We start from the raw sequence: 17,281 nt of genomic DNA, 5'->3' as shown, positions 1-17,281 counted from the left end.
ATGTATACGTGTGTGTGTTACAAACAAATACACACATGCCTATAAGTGCATGCACTAATTTATCCCTTCTAAGGTCAAAATAATATAATGCAAATACTGAGTTAAAGTACACAAGGTCAAATATTGCACTGAAATCAGTGGACAATTTATGTAACAACTAAAGGTTTGACCCAAAATTACTGAAAGCAACAAGAATTAAACCATTTCATTCATTTTATTTTAGATCACACCTTTACTTCACTAAGAGTACCAAATGTGACCCAAAATAAAAAAGAATAACAAATGATCAAGTGTCAATATTGTATAGTAGGGGTGTAGGTTGTAGTAATGTTAGTCTCAGGACATAGGCAGACAAGGTTCTTTGGGTGAATATGATATCTTTTATTAGACCAACTTAAATAGTTGGAAAAAAATGTTATAGCAAGCTTTCAGGTTTAAAAGCCCTTTGTCAGGTTGAGGAAGTCTCTGCAGTTGGTGTGTGCTCTTCCTGGATGGAATGAATAGTAAAGAAGGCAGAGGCTGGGCTGGTATGCATACAAGACAAGCAATCAGTGAAGATGTAAAATTGAGGAATCAGTGGGTGAGAGAAAGGTGAGAGACAGGCTGGGTGGGAGGAATGCTGGTGGGGGGGGGGATCCTAGCCTTCAAACAAGCACCAAACCTCGCTAACTTCATCACCAGAAGCAAACTTCCTCAGGCCCAGAACACACCAAATGGATCCAGACCATGCCATGACAAGAAATGCAAAACCTGCCAACACATCTCCACTGCCCTCCACAATTACTACACCCCACAACAGAGCCATCGGCATTCCCGGATCTTGCAGCTGCACCTCCACAAACGTAATACATCTCATCCAGTGCACCAAATTCCCCAAGGGAAAATACATAGGAGAGAACAAACAACAACTGCGCACCAGAATGAATGCACACTGGAAATATATCAAAGACAAGAATACCCAAATTACCGGTGGGGGCACATTTTTCACAAGAAAACCACTCCCTCTCCAATCTCTCAGTTCTAATCCTCAAAGGAAACTTACAAAACTTCCCAGAGATGAGCCTATGAACTCCACTTCATCAACCTCCTGGATACAAAAAATCATGGACTATAGACATTGGATTTATGACACATTATAACCTGCCTGATATCTGACTCCCCAGGTACCTCTCCACTATTTAATTGCTACATTCATCCCCCTTCTCCCACCACCACCCCAGCCTCTCTCTCACCCAGTGACTCCTCAATTTACATCTTCACCGACTGCCTATCTTACATGCAGACCAGCCCAGCCTTTGGCTTCTTTACTATTCATTCCATCCAGGAAGAGCACACACCAACAGCAGAGACTTCCTTGGCCTGATGAAGGGTTTTTAAACCCAAAAGCTTGCTATAAAATTTTTTTCTAACTATTTAAGTTGTTCTAATAAAAGATATCATCATATTCACCTAAAGAAGCTTGTTTGCCTTGTCTAGAAAGCTAGCCATGCTCTATACCCAATACTGACTGCGTTTCAAAGTTGGGTTTGTTTTTCGACAGTGCTGTATCATCTCAGGATCAAGGTTTAACCACTTGTTTTGCAAAGATCTTTTATCAGTTGGAACAACCGGTGTGGGAAGCAACCGTTCACATCTGACTGCTGTGAAGGGGGAGGCTGTGGGGTTTTCAGCCCCATTAAGCAGAGGAGTCACTGTGACTGTGGGCACAGTCAAGCTCCGTTCTGGACAAGGACCTGGACTACTGGGGACTATGAGAGTTTGATTTTTGATGAGGGGTTTTGCCTTTTCTTTCTTATGACACAGTAACAGAATACACACAGAAATCACAAAAACGATGAGTAAAAGAGACACTGACACAAGAGGGATAATGATAGACAAAGGGTTGCTGCTTTCACTCAGCTGCACTCTGGGACTTTGGCCATTTGCTTTGATCATAGTCTCAGTCCATGTGGATTTGTTCACTGCAGCTTCTAGGTTAAGCCATGAATCCTCATCACGTTGACTGCCCCAGCGATTTTGATGTCGCCACCTGGTATGGACAGTCTGTCTTGGTCCTTCCATATGTCCCTCATTCTGTGACGAAGCTGGTGGTTCACTCTTCAAGGTGGTATGACTCTGTAAAGTATTTACTGTGGTTGAGAAACGCACCTCAGTAGTAAAACCCTGCACAAGTAAAGGATCATATGGCACAATGGAATACTGTAAACAGCCTACAGCTGGCTGCACATTATCTGCCTGGAGAATAAATACGAACGAGTCATTTAAAACATCAGTGCTCGTCATATTTGCATCTATATCAAGCAGCACTAGACCTCTGTCAATATCATCCTGTGTGAACATACTAATTTCTTCAAATTTAGCACCATTTATTGACTGTCTTCTTACAATTCTGCCATGAGCTGGGGGCTCTACCACTTCAAATTTGGGGTTGCTATCTGTCCTGTTAGCTAATTCAGTAGCATCCAGATCACTGATCCCTAATTTATAAGCTACCCTATTTGGAATTTTTAGGTCAGATGCAACCTGCACCAAAGGCCTGCACGTGATTTTCAGAACCTGTCCTGTTAGATTGCTTTCTGAAGTGAACAGCATGAACTCCAACCTATCCTGGGATGCACTGAGATTTGTCATGTGATAAGACAGTCTCCCTGTGTGCAGGTCTGCCTGTTCAAACTTAGTAACCTGCTTACTTCCAATCATCAGATGTCCATAGTTGAGAGGCTCTGTTACTTCATAACTAATGTTGGTGTTTTTCCCATTTGTTGTAGCTGATAGCTGTACATACGTAATAGCGACTGAGGTCTGGCCCTGCGGAAGTACTACATCTGTAAGGTTGACTATGACGAGGGAAACTGGTGTGACTTCAAGATTGAAAAGTTTGTATAATGGACGATGTTTGCCATCAGTCACACTGAAGTAAAAGACCCCAGATGATGAACTTCCATCATGTACAAACCAAACTCTGCCACTATCAATATGAGCTTGTGTGAAATCCTGTACAGGTACAGTGAGATCATTTGTCATTGCTAAAAAGCCATTACTGGGATTGCTAATGATGGTGTATTTGATTTCTCCTGGAGTGTTGTCTAAGTCTTCAACTTTCAGATTTTCTGGCCCTAGCACAAATGCATCTCCTTGCAAGAATTTCAAATGCAGCCTTTTTGTCTTCAGCTCCGGAGGCTGGTCATTCACTGGAACCACAGTGATATTAAACATCTCTTCCAAAATGTCAGCATCAGGCTTTGTTGCAGTCTTGCTCTTCAGGTTTAACCAAACAGCAAAAGTGAAATGGTCAGTGAATGACTCAGAATTATCATGTACATATGTGATTCCAAATTTGTTAAGTATGTATTGGGAGAAGTTAGGTTTTTCTTTGGTAATATTTCTTTCGCCAACAACAATAATGCCATGCTGTGGTAAAGATATGACTTGATACCAGACTTCATACATGGAACGTTCTATCTCAGGTAACTTAACCAACAGATTTGAAGCATCCAAGTTCATTTTGTTGATTAGGACTTTTCCTCCTTCCTGGACAACAGCACCTTGTGGAAAGGAGAACAGAAATGGATATGCAGCAGCATAAAATAAGGTTGGTGCTCAGGAAACAGTGATAGAGAGTCCTACCTTCTAAATATCCCACATTATCATCTGATACAGCTAGAAATATAGTATTAGAATTTTACAATAGAGTGCTTTAAAAATGATGGCTAAATTCCTATGCTAATGTATGGGAGTTGAATTAAAGATGTACTGATAGGATATAGCTATAGATGCACTATGTATTTTCCCTTGTATTACTTCCACACAATTACAGCAAAAGATGATCCCCACCCCCACATTAAGAGTTTTTAAGATATTTTAAGATTTTTTACATTTTAAAAGGTTTAAGAAACATTAGTTTTCCAAGCTTGTCTTCTCACCCAGTAGCAAAGGCATACAAAATAAATAATAATAATTTTTAAAAATTGTATGAAAATTATATTTTGAGCTTTACCTAGACTTGAGGGCAGTGTCCCTATACATTTTTAATTAAATAATTGGGAATTGTAAATAATTAGGAAAACTCGGTTTTTCTATTTTGCTTGTTAGACCCACAGGAAATCATAAACAGCCACAGTAACCTTACCTGTATTTGCAAGCAGATGACTATTGTGATCATGTCTATTAATATCATATGAAATGGCAATGTGAAACACCTGGAGATCTAGAGTTGCGGGTGGGGAAGAAACTGTAAAAGTAAAAGAATCTTCTCCATTCCAGCCCACTGCCTCAATCTGCGTATGCTCATAAATGACCAGACCTTCATCCACCTGACAAAACAGAGGAAGTCAGGCTCTTTGAAGGCACAGGTACAATGGGATACAAATTACAAGCACAACAGTCTGAAAGAGCACTGTGTCCCCATCTCTACTGTATGACAGATGCCACAGCTGCTTGTAATTCTCCTTTTCTGATTATGTGTAGACTTCTAGTTCCTTAATACCAGGCTGTCAGGAACTCCCCTAACTCTTAAGTCTGCTTCTCATTGAGGGTGACAGAAGTCATATGCAACATGAGCCAGACCCTGATAATACAAAGGTGACCACATAAGATAACTCAAATATGGCAACCAGAGGGGAAGTGGGGAATGAGTAGAAATCCTGAAGGATGGTATCTGCAGAGAAGCAGAAGCAAATAAGGTTTCCCTCTCTCAGGTTACCAGCTGTGCAGGTTCCCCCTTCTGGAGAATGAAAGCTTAATGTACAATATATTAAAATTGTGTCATGGAGCCCAAGCTTGGGAAAATCTTTGGCTTCTTGTGCTAAGAGGATACAAGGGGGCACTGCTGAACCCTGAAGAAGCTGAAGCATTGACAGTTAAGTCATGCTCTTATTAGAGATTCTCCTTCACCAACCATGGGCATTAGAGAAGCTGAGTGGAGTGTTTAGTGAGAAACCTGTATATTCATTTGGGGGTGCCACCCATTAGCCAGTAGAGAACAAGGCTCTCCCCTACAGGCTACAGTTATACCATGCTACTGCCGCCTTGAGGGTCAGAAAGGAGTCAAAGCTCAAGCAAGAATTTTGCCATACATCTTCAAAGAAACATTCTGTGCACGTGTGCAGACAAACTAGCTCACGTAGTGCAAGCAGTCTAGTCACGGCAGTATGGAGCTCAGCCTGAGTTAATTTGTCTTGCTGAGAAGCAGCTGGAGAACAGATGGAAGCTAACACATAGGGTAAATTAGCCTGTTTTGGTTCCATGCTGCTGCTGTGACTTGACTCTATTAACTAACTTGTTTAAGCTTACCATGAATGTTTCTCCAGTATTCCTAGGAGATACACAAACATACATACATATACATAACATACGCACACACACACACACAAATAATCAGTTTTCCTGCTGTTGAAGTGCCTCAATCTCGGAGAATGTAGCATCTAGTCAACAGCACGCAGCAAGAGTGTGCAGCAGTGTAGGGCAAGAAATGAAAAATACATGGTCATGTGAGTCTCTGGCTTATCACGGTCATGTGAGTTGCTGGCCTAAAGAAAGCAACTCCTGGAATCTGGTCAAAACCTCAGGGCTGGAATCCAGAATCTTGTGAAAATGCTATGCAATCTCTAATGGCCAGAAAAAAAATAAGATTTTTTTAAAGTTCTCATCTATTGGATTTATCCTTGGCTGGGTTATTTTTTCACTGACTTAGAGAAGACAGTTCTGCTTACCAAATCCATGCAGATATCCCATTCAAGTACTGCACTCATCTGACCTGATGTGCATTCGGCCTCTGACAATCATTATTGTTATGGCACGATTAATTAATTGCACCATAAATAGTAATGGTGCTACATGTTTAGCTGATTTATGTCACCATAAAGCAGCAAATCAGACAAAGTTATTCCACAAAAAAAGTGAAACATCTTTGTGGCTTATTTGTATGGTGCCATAATTTGAATGTGTAGCACTAACATGCTAATGCTAACACAAACAGCTGATTGTCAGCATCACCGGTGGATATGGGTCAGCATTGGAACTAGTACAGCCCTAGTCCCCATGCTGAAAATTGGCTATTGAGAGACCCAGTTACAAGGTCTCCTGGTGGAGGAAGAAGGTGGCAAGGAGCTCTGGCTACTGGGAACCCGGTAACTCTGGAGCCCAGCAGCCTTTTCTGCCTTGCCACAAAGGCTGCAGGCTGAGGCCCTTATAAATGCCAGGTTGCGGGGAGCTGGGCTGAACTATGCTTTTTAGATATCTTGGAACATGGGGGTTCCAGGATGGGGGAAGAGGGTCCCAGTGCCCCGGGATGTCTAAAAACCATGCATGCAGCTGGGCTCTCCTAGGGCTAGGTCAACCATCAGCTGACTGTCAGACCCAACCCTGACTGCCCTAGGTCTTTAACTGGAGCTGGAACTGTTAGGGTCTTGAACGAACCCCAGGCTGCCAAGGCTGGGTGCAACAGTCAGCTGATTGTCAGACCCATTCTTAACTGCTATGGGTCCTAAGCCTACCTTGAGCTGTCAGAACCCAGGACCTGACCCTGAAAGTCCTCAGTCCAGTTTGAGACATGGGGCTGTTATGTCAGGTCTGACAATCAGCTGATTGTTGGATCCAGCCCCAACAGCCCTGGGTCTGGAAACTACAGGGAGCTAAGGGAAGCCCTGGGTCTAGGATAAAGCTGTGTAGCCTGATCTGTAGGATCTTGAGTCCATCTGCAGGAGTGGGCTGGGGGCAGCAGTGGTGCAACTGGGACTGGAGGAATTTTATGCCCCAAACACTGCAGCTCATACCATGCATGTCTGGTATGACAAGAGGTGCAATGTTTGGGATAGGGCATAAAATTCCTGCAATCTCAATCTCACCACTATTTCACTAGGGGCCTTAGTTTGTAACTGCTTGAGAGGGTATTGGCTCTGTGTTTAATCCACAATCTACTACTTTGCCTGATGAACTTATCACGCCCAGCAGCAATGCCCTGAAATGCAGTGTACAGCTTTGGGGAGGGCACCAAGAAGCAGTGTAGGCATGTCTGTGTGGCACCTTACGTAGACTAATTAGCACTACTAGGTGATAAGGACAATTAAGCCTCCTCAAGCTTATTAGCCACCAATGACCTTGCAGAAATCCCACAGAATTCACTGTCATAAGGTTTTTGTGCAATACTTTTAAATGAACTGATCAATTCTAGTTATTTTGAGTAAAGCACATAGCAGTACATCATCTCAGCCCCAAGTGATGGAAGCTCATCCCACTCCTACTAAAATCAACAGCAAACTTCCCTTAAGTTAATGGGGAAACTGGTTCTTCAGACCAATTTTCAAAATAACTTCCAAAGCACTATAACTTGATTTGCCCTAAAAGTTCAGATTTAGGTAAAGAAAGCTTCTTTCTGCATGGTTCTTTCTTTGATTTCTATGCTGCCCATCCCCAAAAAGAGCAGCTTACAATTTTCCCTGTACTGCTCTGGAGGCTGTCTATAAATGCTGCCCTCTGGGGCTGATGTGTAGCCGAGTGGAAAACAGCCACATGTCTATGTAGATGTTAGAACAGCATAAAGCTCCTAAGGGCAAGTCTAAGCTTTCAATTGGATCACATATATTTACCAAATAAGAGTAGGGATTATCATCAGCCCATAAAATCTATGATTTTTCATATTTATTTTTAATCTATTTAGGGATTTTTATTACATCCGTATGTTGCATCTGGGTTACTGAAAGGCTGCTACTGGTGTGGATTTGCTTGCTCCATTTATGCAACACTTAACTCAGATGATCAAATTAGAAGATAATTAAATAAGTTCTATTTGGTTTAATTAAATAGACATTCAGATTTGCTGCCTGGAGAGGAAGGTAATAGCTTCTTGCAAGACAGAAATACCTTGGAGATATCATAGCAAGCGGTGGTTATGGAGCAAAACAACCCCGCATTCGAAACTAATCTGTTTAACAGGCTTGGAAAAGTCTGATGTACAAATTAGCTTTCTTATCCTGACTGTAAAATGGCTGGCCTCGAACGAGTCCTGTGGAAAGTGGATGGCGATTACAGCTTTATTTAACAATGGGGTAGCAAAACCACAGACATCAGGAAGAGATAACCACTCCAGCAGAAGGACTGACTTATTTTGTAGACCAGATAAATGAGTTTTACTTCTGGACACACTGAGGTGCCAGCGGAAGTCACCAGAACTGAATGGAACCAGTATGCTTTCAGACTTAAACTTGATTCATGAGACTTTTATTAAACAGAAACAATTTCTTCCTCTTCATGGACTTCAACATTTTTTCTTCTCTTTTTATTTTTTTTTTTTACTTAAAATCCTATTGACCATTTGTATAATCCTGAGCTCCCAGGGCAGAATTTTATTTCCCATTGTGGCAATATTCTAGCCACATTAAGTGGCATTTTTGGCACTTACCAGGAGATAGCGATTCTTTTTCCCCTGCAGTGTAGATGTGTAAGCATGTGTGCACACACTGAGCATACACTGTAGACTACAGACTGGCTGGGCAGGTACACAGCTACATATGCACAATTGTGTGTACATGCATCTAATTTACAAAAACATAGCAGACCAGATTCCCATTGCTAACAGATGTTAGACACCAGAGGAAAAGTGTCTCATGTTTTAGCCCTGCTTTTGCTTCTGTAAACTCAACATATTAAGCTCCTGAATTGTTTTTTGAATACAATTAGTTGTGTAAAACCCACAAAAACCATGGATGAAGCAGCCAATAGGAGCTGTGCACAATCTAAGCCTGACAATTGGTGTTGTGCATTGCCAGAGATGACTTCTTCCCCCCTAAAACCTTCTAACATCTCACGAGGAAGTGAAACGAGATCATCCAACTGTTAGTGTAACAAAACTGGACCATCCACTGTTAGTTAAAAAAAAAAAATACCACTGCAGTCAAAACATTAGAATATAAATTGTTGAGACTGCAAATCTCCAGGAGGGAAAACAAAGGTTTCTCATTGTGGGTCACTGCAAGATGCCAAACATTAAATAACACACTGTAACTGCGCAATAACAGTGACGAGTCACACATGTCTGGCATGAAAATGTGAGTGAAAGAACTTGGCACAGAATGAAAAAGTGGGATGAATTTTATACTTGCAGTCTTTCCCTGTAATTTTTATAACAGAAATGCTTACCATGGATTGGGTAAAACTGAAAATATCCTGGGTGGTGTTGCTGGAATCTGTTCTGATCAGTCTTCCAAGTTTTGGGGAATGTAAAACTGTAAAAGTTATCGTTCTGTTTCCTGTGTTAGCCACATCATTGGTTACAGCTTTCAGATCATGAGCTGAAATAGGTTTCTTAGACCCTAAGTAATAATTAAAAATAATCCAGGTTTACAACAATGTATTTTTTTTTTTAACCATAACAGAACTTTTATATCTACCACTCAGCCTGTCATCAAATTATATTACTTGGCATTTGCAAAGCACTTCATAAAATTAATTTTTTTTTATGTCTCTAATTTTTATCTCCCAGTTCGCATAGAATTATGGGCGTTTTACAGTCAGTGCAAAGCACAGCACTAGGCAAACACACTGATATTAACTAGCTTTATTTAGTTTATAAAAATGAAAAATGGAAATTACAAGCAGCAGCAGAACATACACTGTCTACCACTTTCTACAAAGATTGCCTCAAAATTAAAAATTAAGGGATGAGGCATATTCGACAATAGGTCCTGAGGCTTTCAACTCAAAAGAGAGAGAGAGCTTAAAAATCTGGCTGAGGTAAGAAAAGAAAGAACATTTTATAATCTCCATTCTCCCAGGCAATTCAAGAAAATGGTCAGGTTCTGTTTAAGGAAGGTTCATTATGTCAGTCTTTGCAATCCAGATGGCACACATGAACTGGTATCATTTTATAGCAATAAGCTACACGTTGCTTCTGTCACCAATAGAGCATCAATGTCATCCTTCAAATATGATTAAAACACAAATCACTGATTGTTTTTATATGAGTGAGGGTGCTGTACAAGTGACACAATGCTTTGAAATTGCATGTATTTTAATAATGCTGAATGCATGATTCTGATCTGGAGAGGACCAAACTTCTTTCGCAGTACATCGCTGTGTAACAACCAGGGACTGTCACAGTCTAGGTTACTAACTGGCATTCTGGAACTTGACCAAACTTAGGCAATTTATAGAAGCGTTGTGACACAGAACAACACCAACCATTTCCTGACAGAGAAAAATCTAACAGGAAAAAGTATACATCTCCAAATGCCACACAAGCAGCTTGTCCAATGGGTATTACTGCATGCTGTTAGCTTTATTCTAAGTTAAAATAATTTACAGCTATAATATAAAGAGCTCATCTGTTCATTAAAAATCTCTCTGAGCATCTTCCTTTTGATATAACCTCTTTTCACAAATCATACGTAGGAAACTTTAGAACAATAACACTTTGTCTCACTGAAAAGCAATTGTATTTTTGCACTTGTAGGCCAATGGTTTCTCAAAGATCACAAAAGGACTGTCCAACTGGCAGCCTAGCTAGCAGTCTGCAGGATCCCACCCAGGCACCACTGCCTGCATTGCTCCTGCTGCTGCTGTGATCAGGCTCTTCAGGCTCCTGCTCCCTCCTCCAGCTACCACTTCCTGCCTCTGCCCTGCAGGATGGAGTGGCATAGGCCCTGGGAGGAGGCTGATAGGCCCTGCACAGTGTATGATATCTGCCTGCTCAGAAGTTGGAAGACCTGGATTATGATAAAGAATAATCTTATAAATTTCCTGCTTCTCCCCACAACTTCTAACTTTAGCTTCTTCCTTTAACAACAAGCATTTATGTGTATAAATATATACTTTTGGACACAAGTAATATATATCACTGGAGACTGAATCATCAACCAGTCTCCACTAAAACAATCTTTGCAGATGGGTAATTTAGAACAACATATTTCTGTACACCATTTTTAAAGGAAAGTTATGGTAAGTATAAGGAATGGGAATTTGTCATTCATGTTAACTTAATGGTTCTCCCTGTTTACAAGGTAATAGCTGTATCCTGGTTCCAACTGCATCCACTTTGAAGCAGCTCCTTTGAGGAGTTGTTGCTATACTGAAATTAAAACTTCCAGTTCCCTCTGCTTCCCACCCTCCTATCACCCTGTCCCTTTGACAGTCAACAGAGGTTTTATACTTCACATGCATCTTAAAGCATTTCCTTCCTCTTCATCTCCTCACTTCTTTTTGCCTTTTTCTTTCCTTTCTCTTCTGTTTCATAAAATGGTGAGGGAAGCATCAAGTTGCTATGTCTGCTGTGGGCACCTGGATGTGGAGTACAGGGCAACAGCCATCCAAAACAACTTGCTCACACAATGTGATTACTTCTCGATAGTAGTACTGTATTATTTTTATGCAAATTAGCTCTTGTGTAGCCGTTACAGTGTGGAGATGTATAGTTGTGAACAGACACACAGCAGGGAACTATTCCATTCACCACAAACTAGTTCAGGCAATTCTATTTCTGCATAACTCTTATCAAAAGTAGTGATCTCCTCTTACAGAAACTGTTTTGGACTCAAGTTATATCATGCAAACCAGTAATTCTCAACCAGGGTGCCACGGTACTCTGGGGTGTCTTCAGATCCTTTCAAGGGTGCTGTGGAGTGCTGTTAGGTGTGCAATCAAGATTCACAAGATAAAAACAGAGATTTCAAATAGGAATGCACATAGTTAAAAACATTCTTCCCTGTTGTGTTCTGAGTTTTTTGCAACAGATGAACTGCTCTATTACTTTTCTGTCATCAAAAAAATGAGTGAAAATAAAGAGCTGTCATCTTCCAAGTCCCTCAAGTCTATTAAAGGGTTCCTTGAGTCTAAAAAGGTTGAGAAACATCTTACCACTTGAAATCTCTTCCTTTGTGGCAACCCTTCTTTGCCACCTCCTGGCACTACCTGATTCCCTGTGGCTTTGCCAACAGGAGGTACCAGCAGAAGGCATCATAATCCATAGACACTTATGGTCAGTCAGATGTAAAAATGCAAGATGAAGTTTTCATGACAATCAGCTAACACACTGAGCATGCTGAATGAAACAAACTGCACTGAGACTTGAAAAGAAATTCCTACACTGCACCAGTGAATCTGGTATATTCTATGTGAACTAGGGTGGCTGGACATATGGAAAGTAATGCAAATCCTTAGGTCAGAAAACTGGGGAGAGCTGCTTATGCCCTTCTGAAGAAAAGCATCAGAGATTACTGCAACTAAGCCTTCCTGCAATGTCATAAAATATAGTCAAAAAGTGGCTATTAAATATTTGTCAGTGAGAAGCTAGTGCTTATGCTGTGGACATGGCCGTAACAAAATAGCTAAAGGACAGATGTCTGGCAAAAACAAATAAAACCAGATTCATGTATACACTGTAGACAACATTTAGGAGCACTTTTTCTTTTTCTTTTTTGTGAATTAAGTTTCAAAAAAGAGGAAAGGGGAGGAGGTGGGACTCTAAAAAATTCAGATCAACCGAAGGGTAAAAAAAACCCCAAAACCCTTTTTGTCAATAGGTATTTAAAAATAGTTCAGCAAGTTTGTAGCCCTAGTTGAACACAGCTTTAGATGGGGAAAGAAGTATCATCTTTTGTGCGCTGAAGAGTTGTCAGAAAGTCTAGTGACTCTTCTTTTAAAAATGTTGCTGGAGAATTTTTCTTATAGTTATCTTTGGCTTAATACAGAAATTCCTATAATCCCTGTGCCTGCAGTAATTGTACACACCAAAAACAACAGGCTGGCTAATAATATTTGTAGGTGGATTTACTCGAATCCCAATTATTCTGAGCAAATTACAAGACAATGCTGCAATAGCCTAATTTTACACGTCCTTTGTTTAAGTGGCTTGTGTTCATCAGGGAAGATGAATCTAAAATATTTCCCTCTGAATTAATAGACAAGGCATAGTTGAATACTACAATGCAGCCTTTCCAAGTGGTGAATTCCTCCATCTTGCTGGGCCACAGACTCTGAAAGTCAAAAGTAATTCAGGAAATACACCACTTGTGTGACAGGTGTCACAGAAGAGTGTTCTTACAAAGCTACCACATGTACTCAATTCCAAGATAAAGTCCTTTTGCCCCAGTCAACATGGGGAAAATGAAACCTTGTCTTAGATTGAGTAACAGTCCCTGAAGTAAGCACTGGCTCCTGTGCTACTCCCCGATTCTGTGCTGATTCCCTCGCCACTCCCTAACACTATGCGATTCCTGCCGAGTCCTCAGCATGGAGCCAGGGAGCAGCACGAGACCCAGTGTGAAGCTGGAGAGTGCCAAGGGAATCAGCGCAGAGCCAGGGAGCAGAACAGGACCAGCACAGAAGCTGCCTGCAGCACTGGGGAAGGGCAGGAGAGGCAGCAGGGTGTCAGGTAGTGTGGGGGCACAAATGGCGAGGGGGCAGGCACAGTGGAAGGCAGACACCAGGAGGGAAGACAAAGGGGACCAAAGTGAGGCACGAGTGGGGGATAAGCTGCCAGGGTCAAGCTACCTACCCCTCTCCCCACCACTTGCCTCCCTACAGGTTGCCCCCTTTGCTGCTGCTTTCCATCCAATAATTAGATGTCATACATGGAAAATTATAACAAATGTATAATTTTCCATGTGTAGAATCTAATTTTGGGGCACTGTCTTAAATTCAGAGTTATCTTGGATTCAGGTAACCATGGTAATTTTGGCCATGTGTAGACGAAATGAGAGGCATGTGTGCACGACACTTTAAAGTGGGCTAAATGCTTCTGCACCACTTTAATGGTGTTGGCGTTTGCATGCTTCAGCGGTGCATTGCTCATTAATTCCAGCCGCCGTATCAACCCCCGTCTCCCCAGCCCAGGGACCGCTCCGCCCACTGGCAGCTCACCCTCCCCTCTCTGCCAGAGACGCAGGTAAGTCAGTAGGATGTGTGCACAACATGGGGGTTTAATCAGCCCTAAATTGAAGCAGTGTGTTTAAAACCCATTACTTCAATTTAGGGTCCCCGTTTCATCTACACACCCCTAGTTCTTAAGGTTCTATGAACAAGATGTAAGCCAGAGTTGCATAAGTTAAGCCCTCATCCATTGCAGATATATACCTCCTGACTCCAGGTACTAGTTACACTATTAAATCATTCTAAGCCACTCTCAGGTAGGACTAGTAAATAGGCAAGAACCTACACAGACATGAGTAGGAAACATCTCTGATAAGCATGACTCCTAATATTTCAGCTCCTGCAGAGGCAAGCTTTTATCGACATAATTAATGTGCTAGCCCTTATGGTTACAAATACAGACTTCCAAATGTGAGTCAAAGCAGCCCCATCTTTCTGAATCATTAGAAAAGCAATGATAAATCAGCGCTGCTCTTCATAACTTTCTCAAGCAATAGCAAATTTAGCCAGCATCAGGTTGTTGTCAAACTTGCTAGTCAAAACCCTGAGGATAATCACATAGTTACTCTTGGGCAAAATTATCAACCACTGAAACAGGTTCTGGATTGTAATAGCCACTTTCCTTCTTAGCTTCCATGAATTTGCTAACAATTTTTTTAATTAATTCAGTTTAAGACGATCCACTGGTTAAATGTAAATGTATTAGCGGTCACATTGGCATGTATTTCAGTACCCATTTCTGTCACATCAGGTCCATGTTTACCAGTAAATTTAAAGATCATAAAAATCAACAACACTGAAAAGGTAATTAAATTGTCATTTTAAAGTTACAAGTGTGCATATAGTAGATGCCTGCAGGGGCCTATTATATAGTCATTTAGATATTAATTTGTATATATTATTTCCGCTACATATTGCAAATAAATTAAATTCAAATAATCTAGTGAGGCCCTACCTGGAAAGATGCTAAGTCCTTTGTTTATTTCTAGGCTGATAAGTAGAGTCTGAGCTGTGACGCTAAAAATCTGTCGAGGTGCAAAGTTCAAACCATCTGTCACCTGGAAGTTGAAGCCTCCGGACATTGGTCCTAAAGAAAACAAACATAAACACTCTCTTGTAAATGTTATTATTACCTTAAAATACCAATCATTAATTCAGCATCATGGTTGGAACATCTCTTGGGCCAATTTCTGTACCTGTTTATTCTGAAGTATCATATTTACTCAAATAGAAGATGACCCTGAATGTAAGACAACCCCCCACCAATAATTAGATTCTACCCACAAAAAATTATAAACTATTAATTTTCCATGTGTGGAACCTAATCATTGGAGGATCATCTTAAACCATCTCCCCTCCCCCACTACTGCAGGGAGGGAGGTGATGAGGCAGCAGTAATGGGGCAGGCGGTGAAGGACAGACAGTAAGCGGACACAAGGTAGGGCAGGAGGCAGGCATTGTGGAGGCAGTGAAGCAAGCAGTGAAAGAGGCAGGCAGCTTGCCCCCTGCTACCTGTTCCCCCGTTACCCACCCCCATTGTGCCTACCCACCCTGCAGCCTCAGGATGCCCCGATTCCCCTTCCTCTGTTTCCACTTCTCCCTTCCGTGCCACTTCTGCCCCCTGCAGGCTCAGGTCCCCACTCCCTTCTTCCAATCTTCCCCTCTGCCTGCCCCTCCTTCCCCCTCTACTTTTGGTCTGGCAACCTCCATTCCTCCTGCAGTCTCGGGCATGGAAGATGGTTCTTGCAACGTGGACCCTGTAGCAGCGATGCAGAGCTGACACTGCTGCTACAGGGCTGGAACCACGCTTTGTGCCCCACGCTTCAGCAGGGACAGAGCCTGCCAGTGTACAGCAAACCTAAGGAGGACTTTAGCAGAGAGAGGGAGAGAAGTGGTATGGGAGGGAGGGAGAGAGACTGGGGGCCGCAGGGGAGGAGTGGCAGGGTATGCAGAGGCAGCAGGAAGCAGCTGCAGCTCTGTCTGAGGCTCCAGCTCTGGCCCCAACCCAGGGTTGACTTTAATACAGTTATGCCAATGCCCAGTAGAGAAAGCCCTGCCTGTTCAGCTTAAAAGGCAGGTTTTGACTACATGAGTGGCATTTTTGACTTTTATAGGCAAGTTGTGATTCTACTCCTCCTGCAGTGTGGACATGTAAGTATTTGTACATAGGCTGAGCACGCACACCTAGCTACACGCTGGCCAGGCTCATAGGCAGGGCTGTCCCTAGGGAAGGGCAAATTGGGGCAACTGCCCTGGGCCCCATGCTTTGAGGGGCCCCCATGGAGTGGGGCAGAGCAGCAGCAGTGTGGAGCAGCAGCTCCGTGTCCAGCCACTCATTACCCCTGCCACTGCTGCCGCAGCCTATGGCAGTGGCAGCTTCTTTGGGCCCGGGATCGGAGTGGGGATGGGGCCCCGCATGGGCTGATTTGCCCTGGATCCTGCACCCTGCTTGGGTCACCTCTGCTCATATACAGTTGCCTTTGTGCTCCTTAAGTTTGTAAGTGAGAAATATGTAGTTGGCCAAACTCATGGGCACATTGTGTTGAATGCCCTTACCCACAGAAGGTCTGAACCTACATGTCTCCAACATCTCAGCACAGTGCTCTAACCATCACACCACATGCTGTGGTTTATCTAAACCCTATCTCCACTTGAAGCTAGCCCTCTGGACAGCCAAAAAAAGCAAGATAATAGGGTAAGGAGGAAGAGAACACACAAGATGATGTGCAACTCAGTGCAATGTCTCTAGAAGGGAGCATGCCTCAAGTTCTGGCCTGAATTCTTGCTTCCAACAAGGCAGAAACTTCCTTACTGTACTGGTCTACATCCATTTTATCCAATGATTATTAAAATGAGAAAGGCAGGGGCTTAACTTTAAAAAGAGGGCTGGAGAGAGCACTATGCAATGCAGCTGTTTAGAATGCTGTGCTGGGAAGTGAGAGAGATGCAGATTCAAATACCCTCTAGGTAAAAGGGTATAGAAACCAGAGGCATTTATAAACATGCTCCAGGAGATGGAAGATGGGTGCTTTAATTAGTGCGCTCTTAGAACTGTGCTAATTAAAGTACCTGGAGAATCACATGTATCAGCATCTCCATGATGAAAAATGGTGGTGGGGGTGTTTTAACTAAAGCTCATTGAATGAGCCGCTGCCTTTTTTCCAGCACAGGGATGCTGATACAGTTGAAGCTGGAGTCTGCTGGAACGCAGTAATTGCTAGCCAAGTCTGCTCCAATGGGCTGTAATTACAGCACATTGGGGCAGCCTCCCTGCATGTGTATAGGAGCCCCAGATCTCTTGTTATTTCCTAGGCAAATGCCCTAACTGCTCAATTATTGGGAGTACAACATGGAAGGCAACACCTGCTAGTTTCTGGCCAGCTACACTTTCATGAATTAAATGTATTGACAGGTCCACAGT

General features: G+C 42.3%; 1 protein-coding gene across 1 annotated transcript in view; it reads right to left on the bottom strand.

The window, feature by feature from the left end:
* Positions 1-1,392: 1,392 nt before the first annotated feature.
* LOC109298129 (chondroitin sulfate proteoglycan 4-like) overlaps positions 1,393-17,281 on the bottom strand; it is a 49,462-nt gene continuing 33,573 nt past the window's right edge. The window contains exons 7-10 of the mRNA XM_019518263.1: positions 14,816-14,947; positions 9,136-9,308; positions 4,130-4,313; positions 1,393-3,545 (exon numbers count right to left, since the gene is read on the bottom strand). Of these exons, the coding sequence (XP_019373808.1) occupies positions 1,492-3,545; positions 4,130-4,313; positions 9,136-9,308; positions 14,816-14,947 (2,543 nt within the window). The 3' untranslated portion in view covers positions 1,393-1,491. The remainder of the gene's footprint in view (positions 3,546-4,129; positions 4,314-9,135; positions 9,309-14,815; positions 14,948-17,281) is intronic.

This window comes from Gavialis gangeticus, unplaced genomic scaffold, assembly GCF_001723915.1.
Source record: "Gavialis gangeticus isolate Ggan-Ray unplaced genomic scaffold, GavGan_comp1, whole genome shotgun sequence".
Taxonomy (NCBI): Eukaryota; Metazoa; Chordata; order Crocodylia; family Gavialidae; genus Gavialis; species Gavialis gangeticus.
Note: the sequence above shows the minus strand (reverse complement) of the source record. Positions and strands in the feature narration are given on the sequence as shown.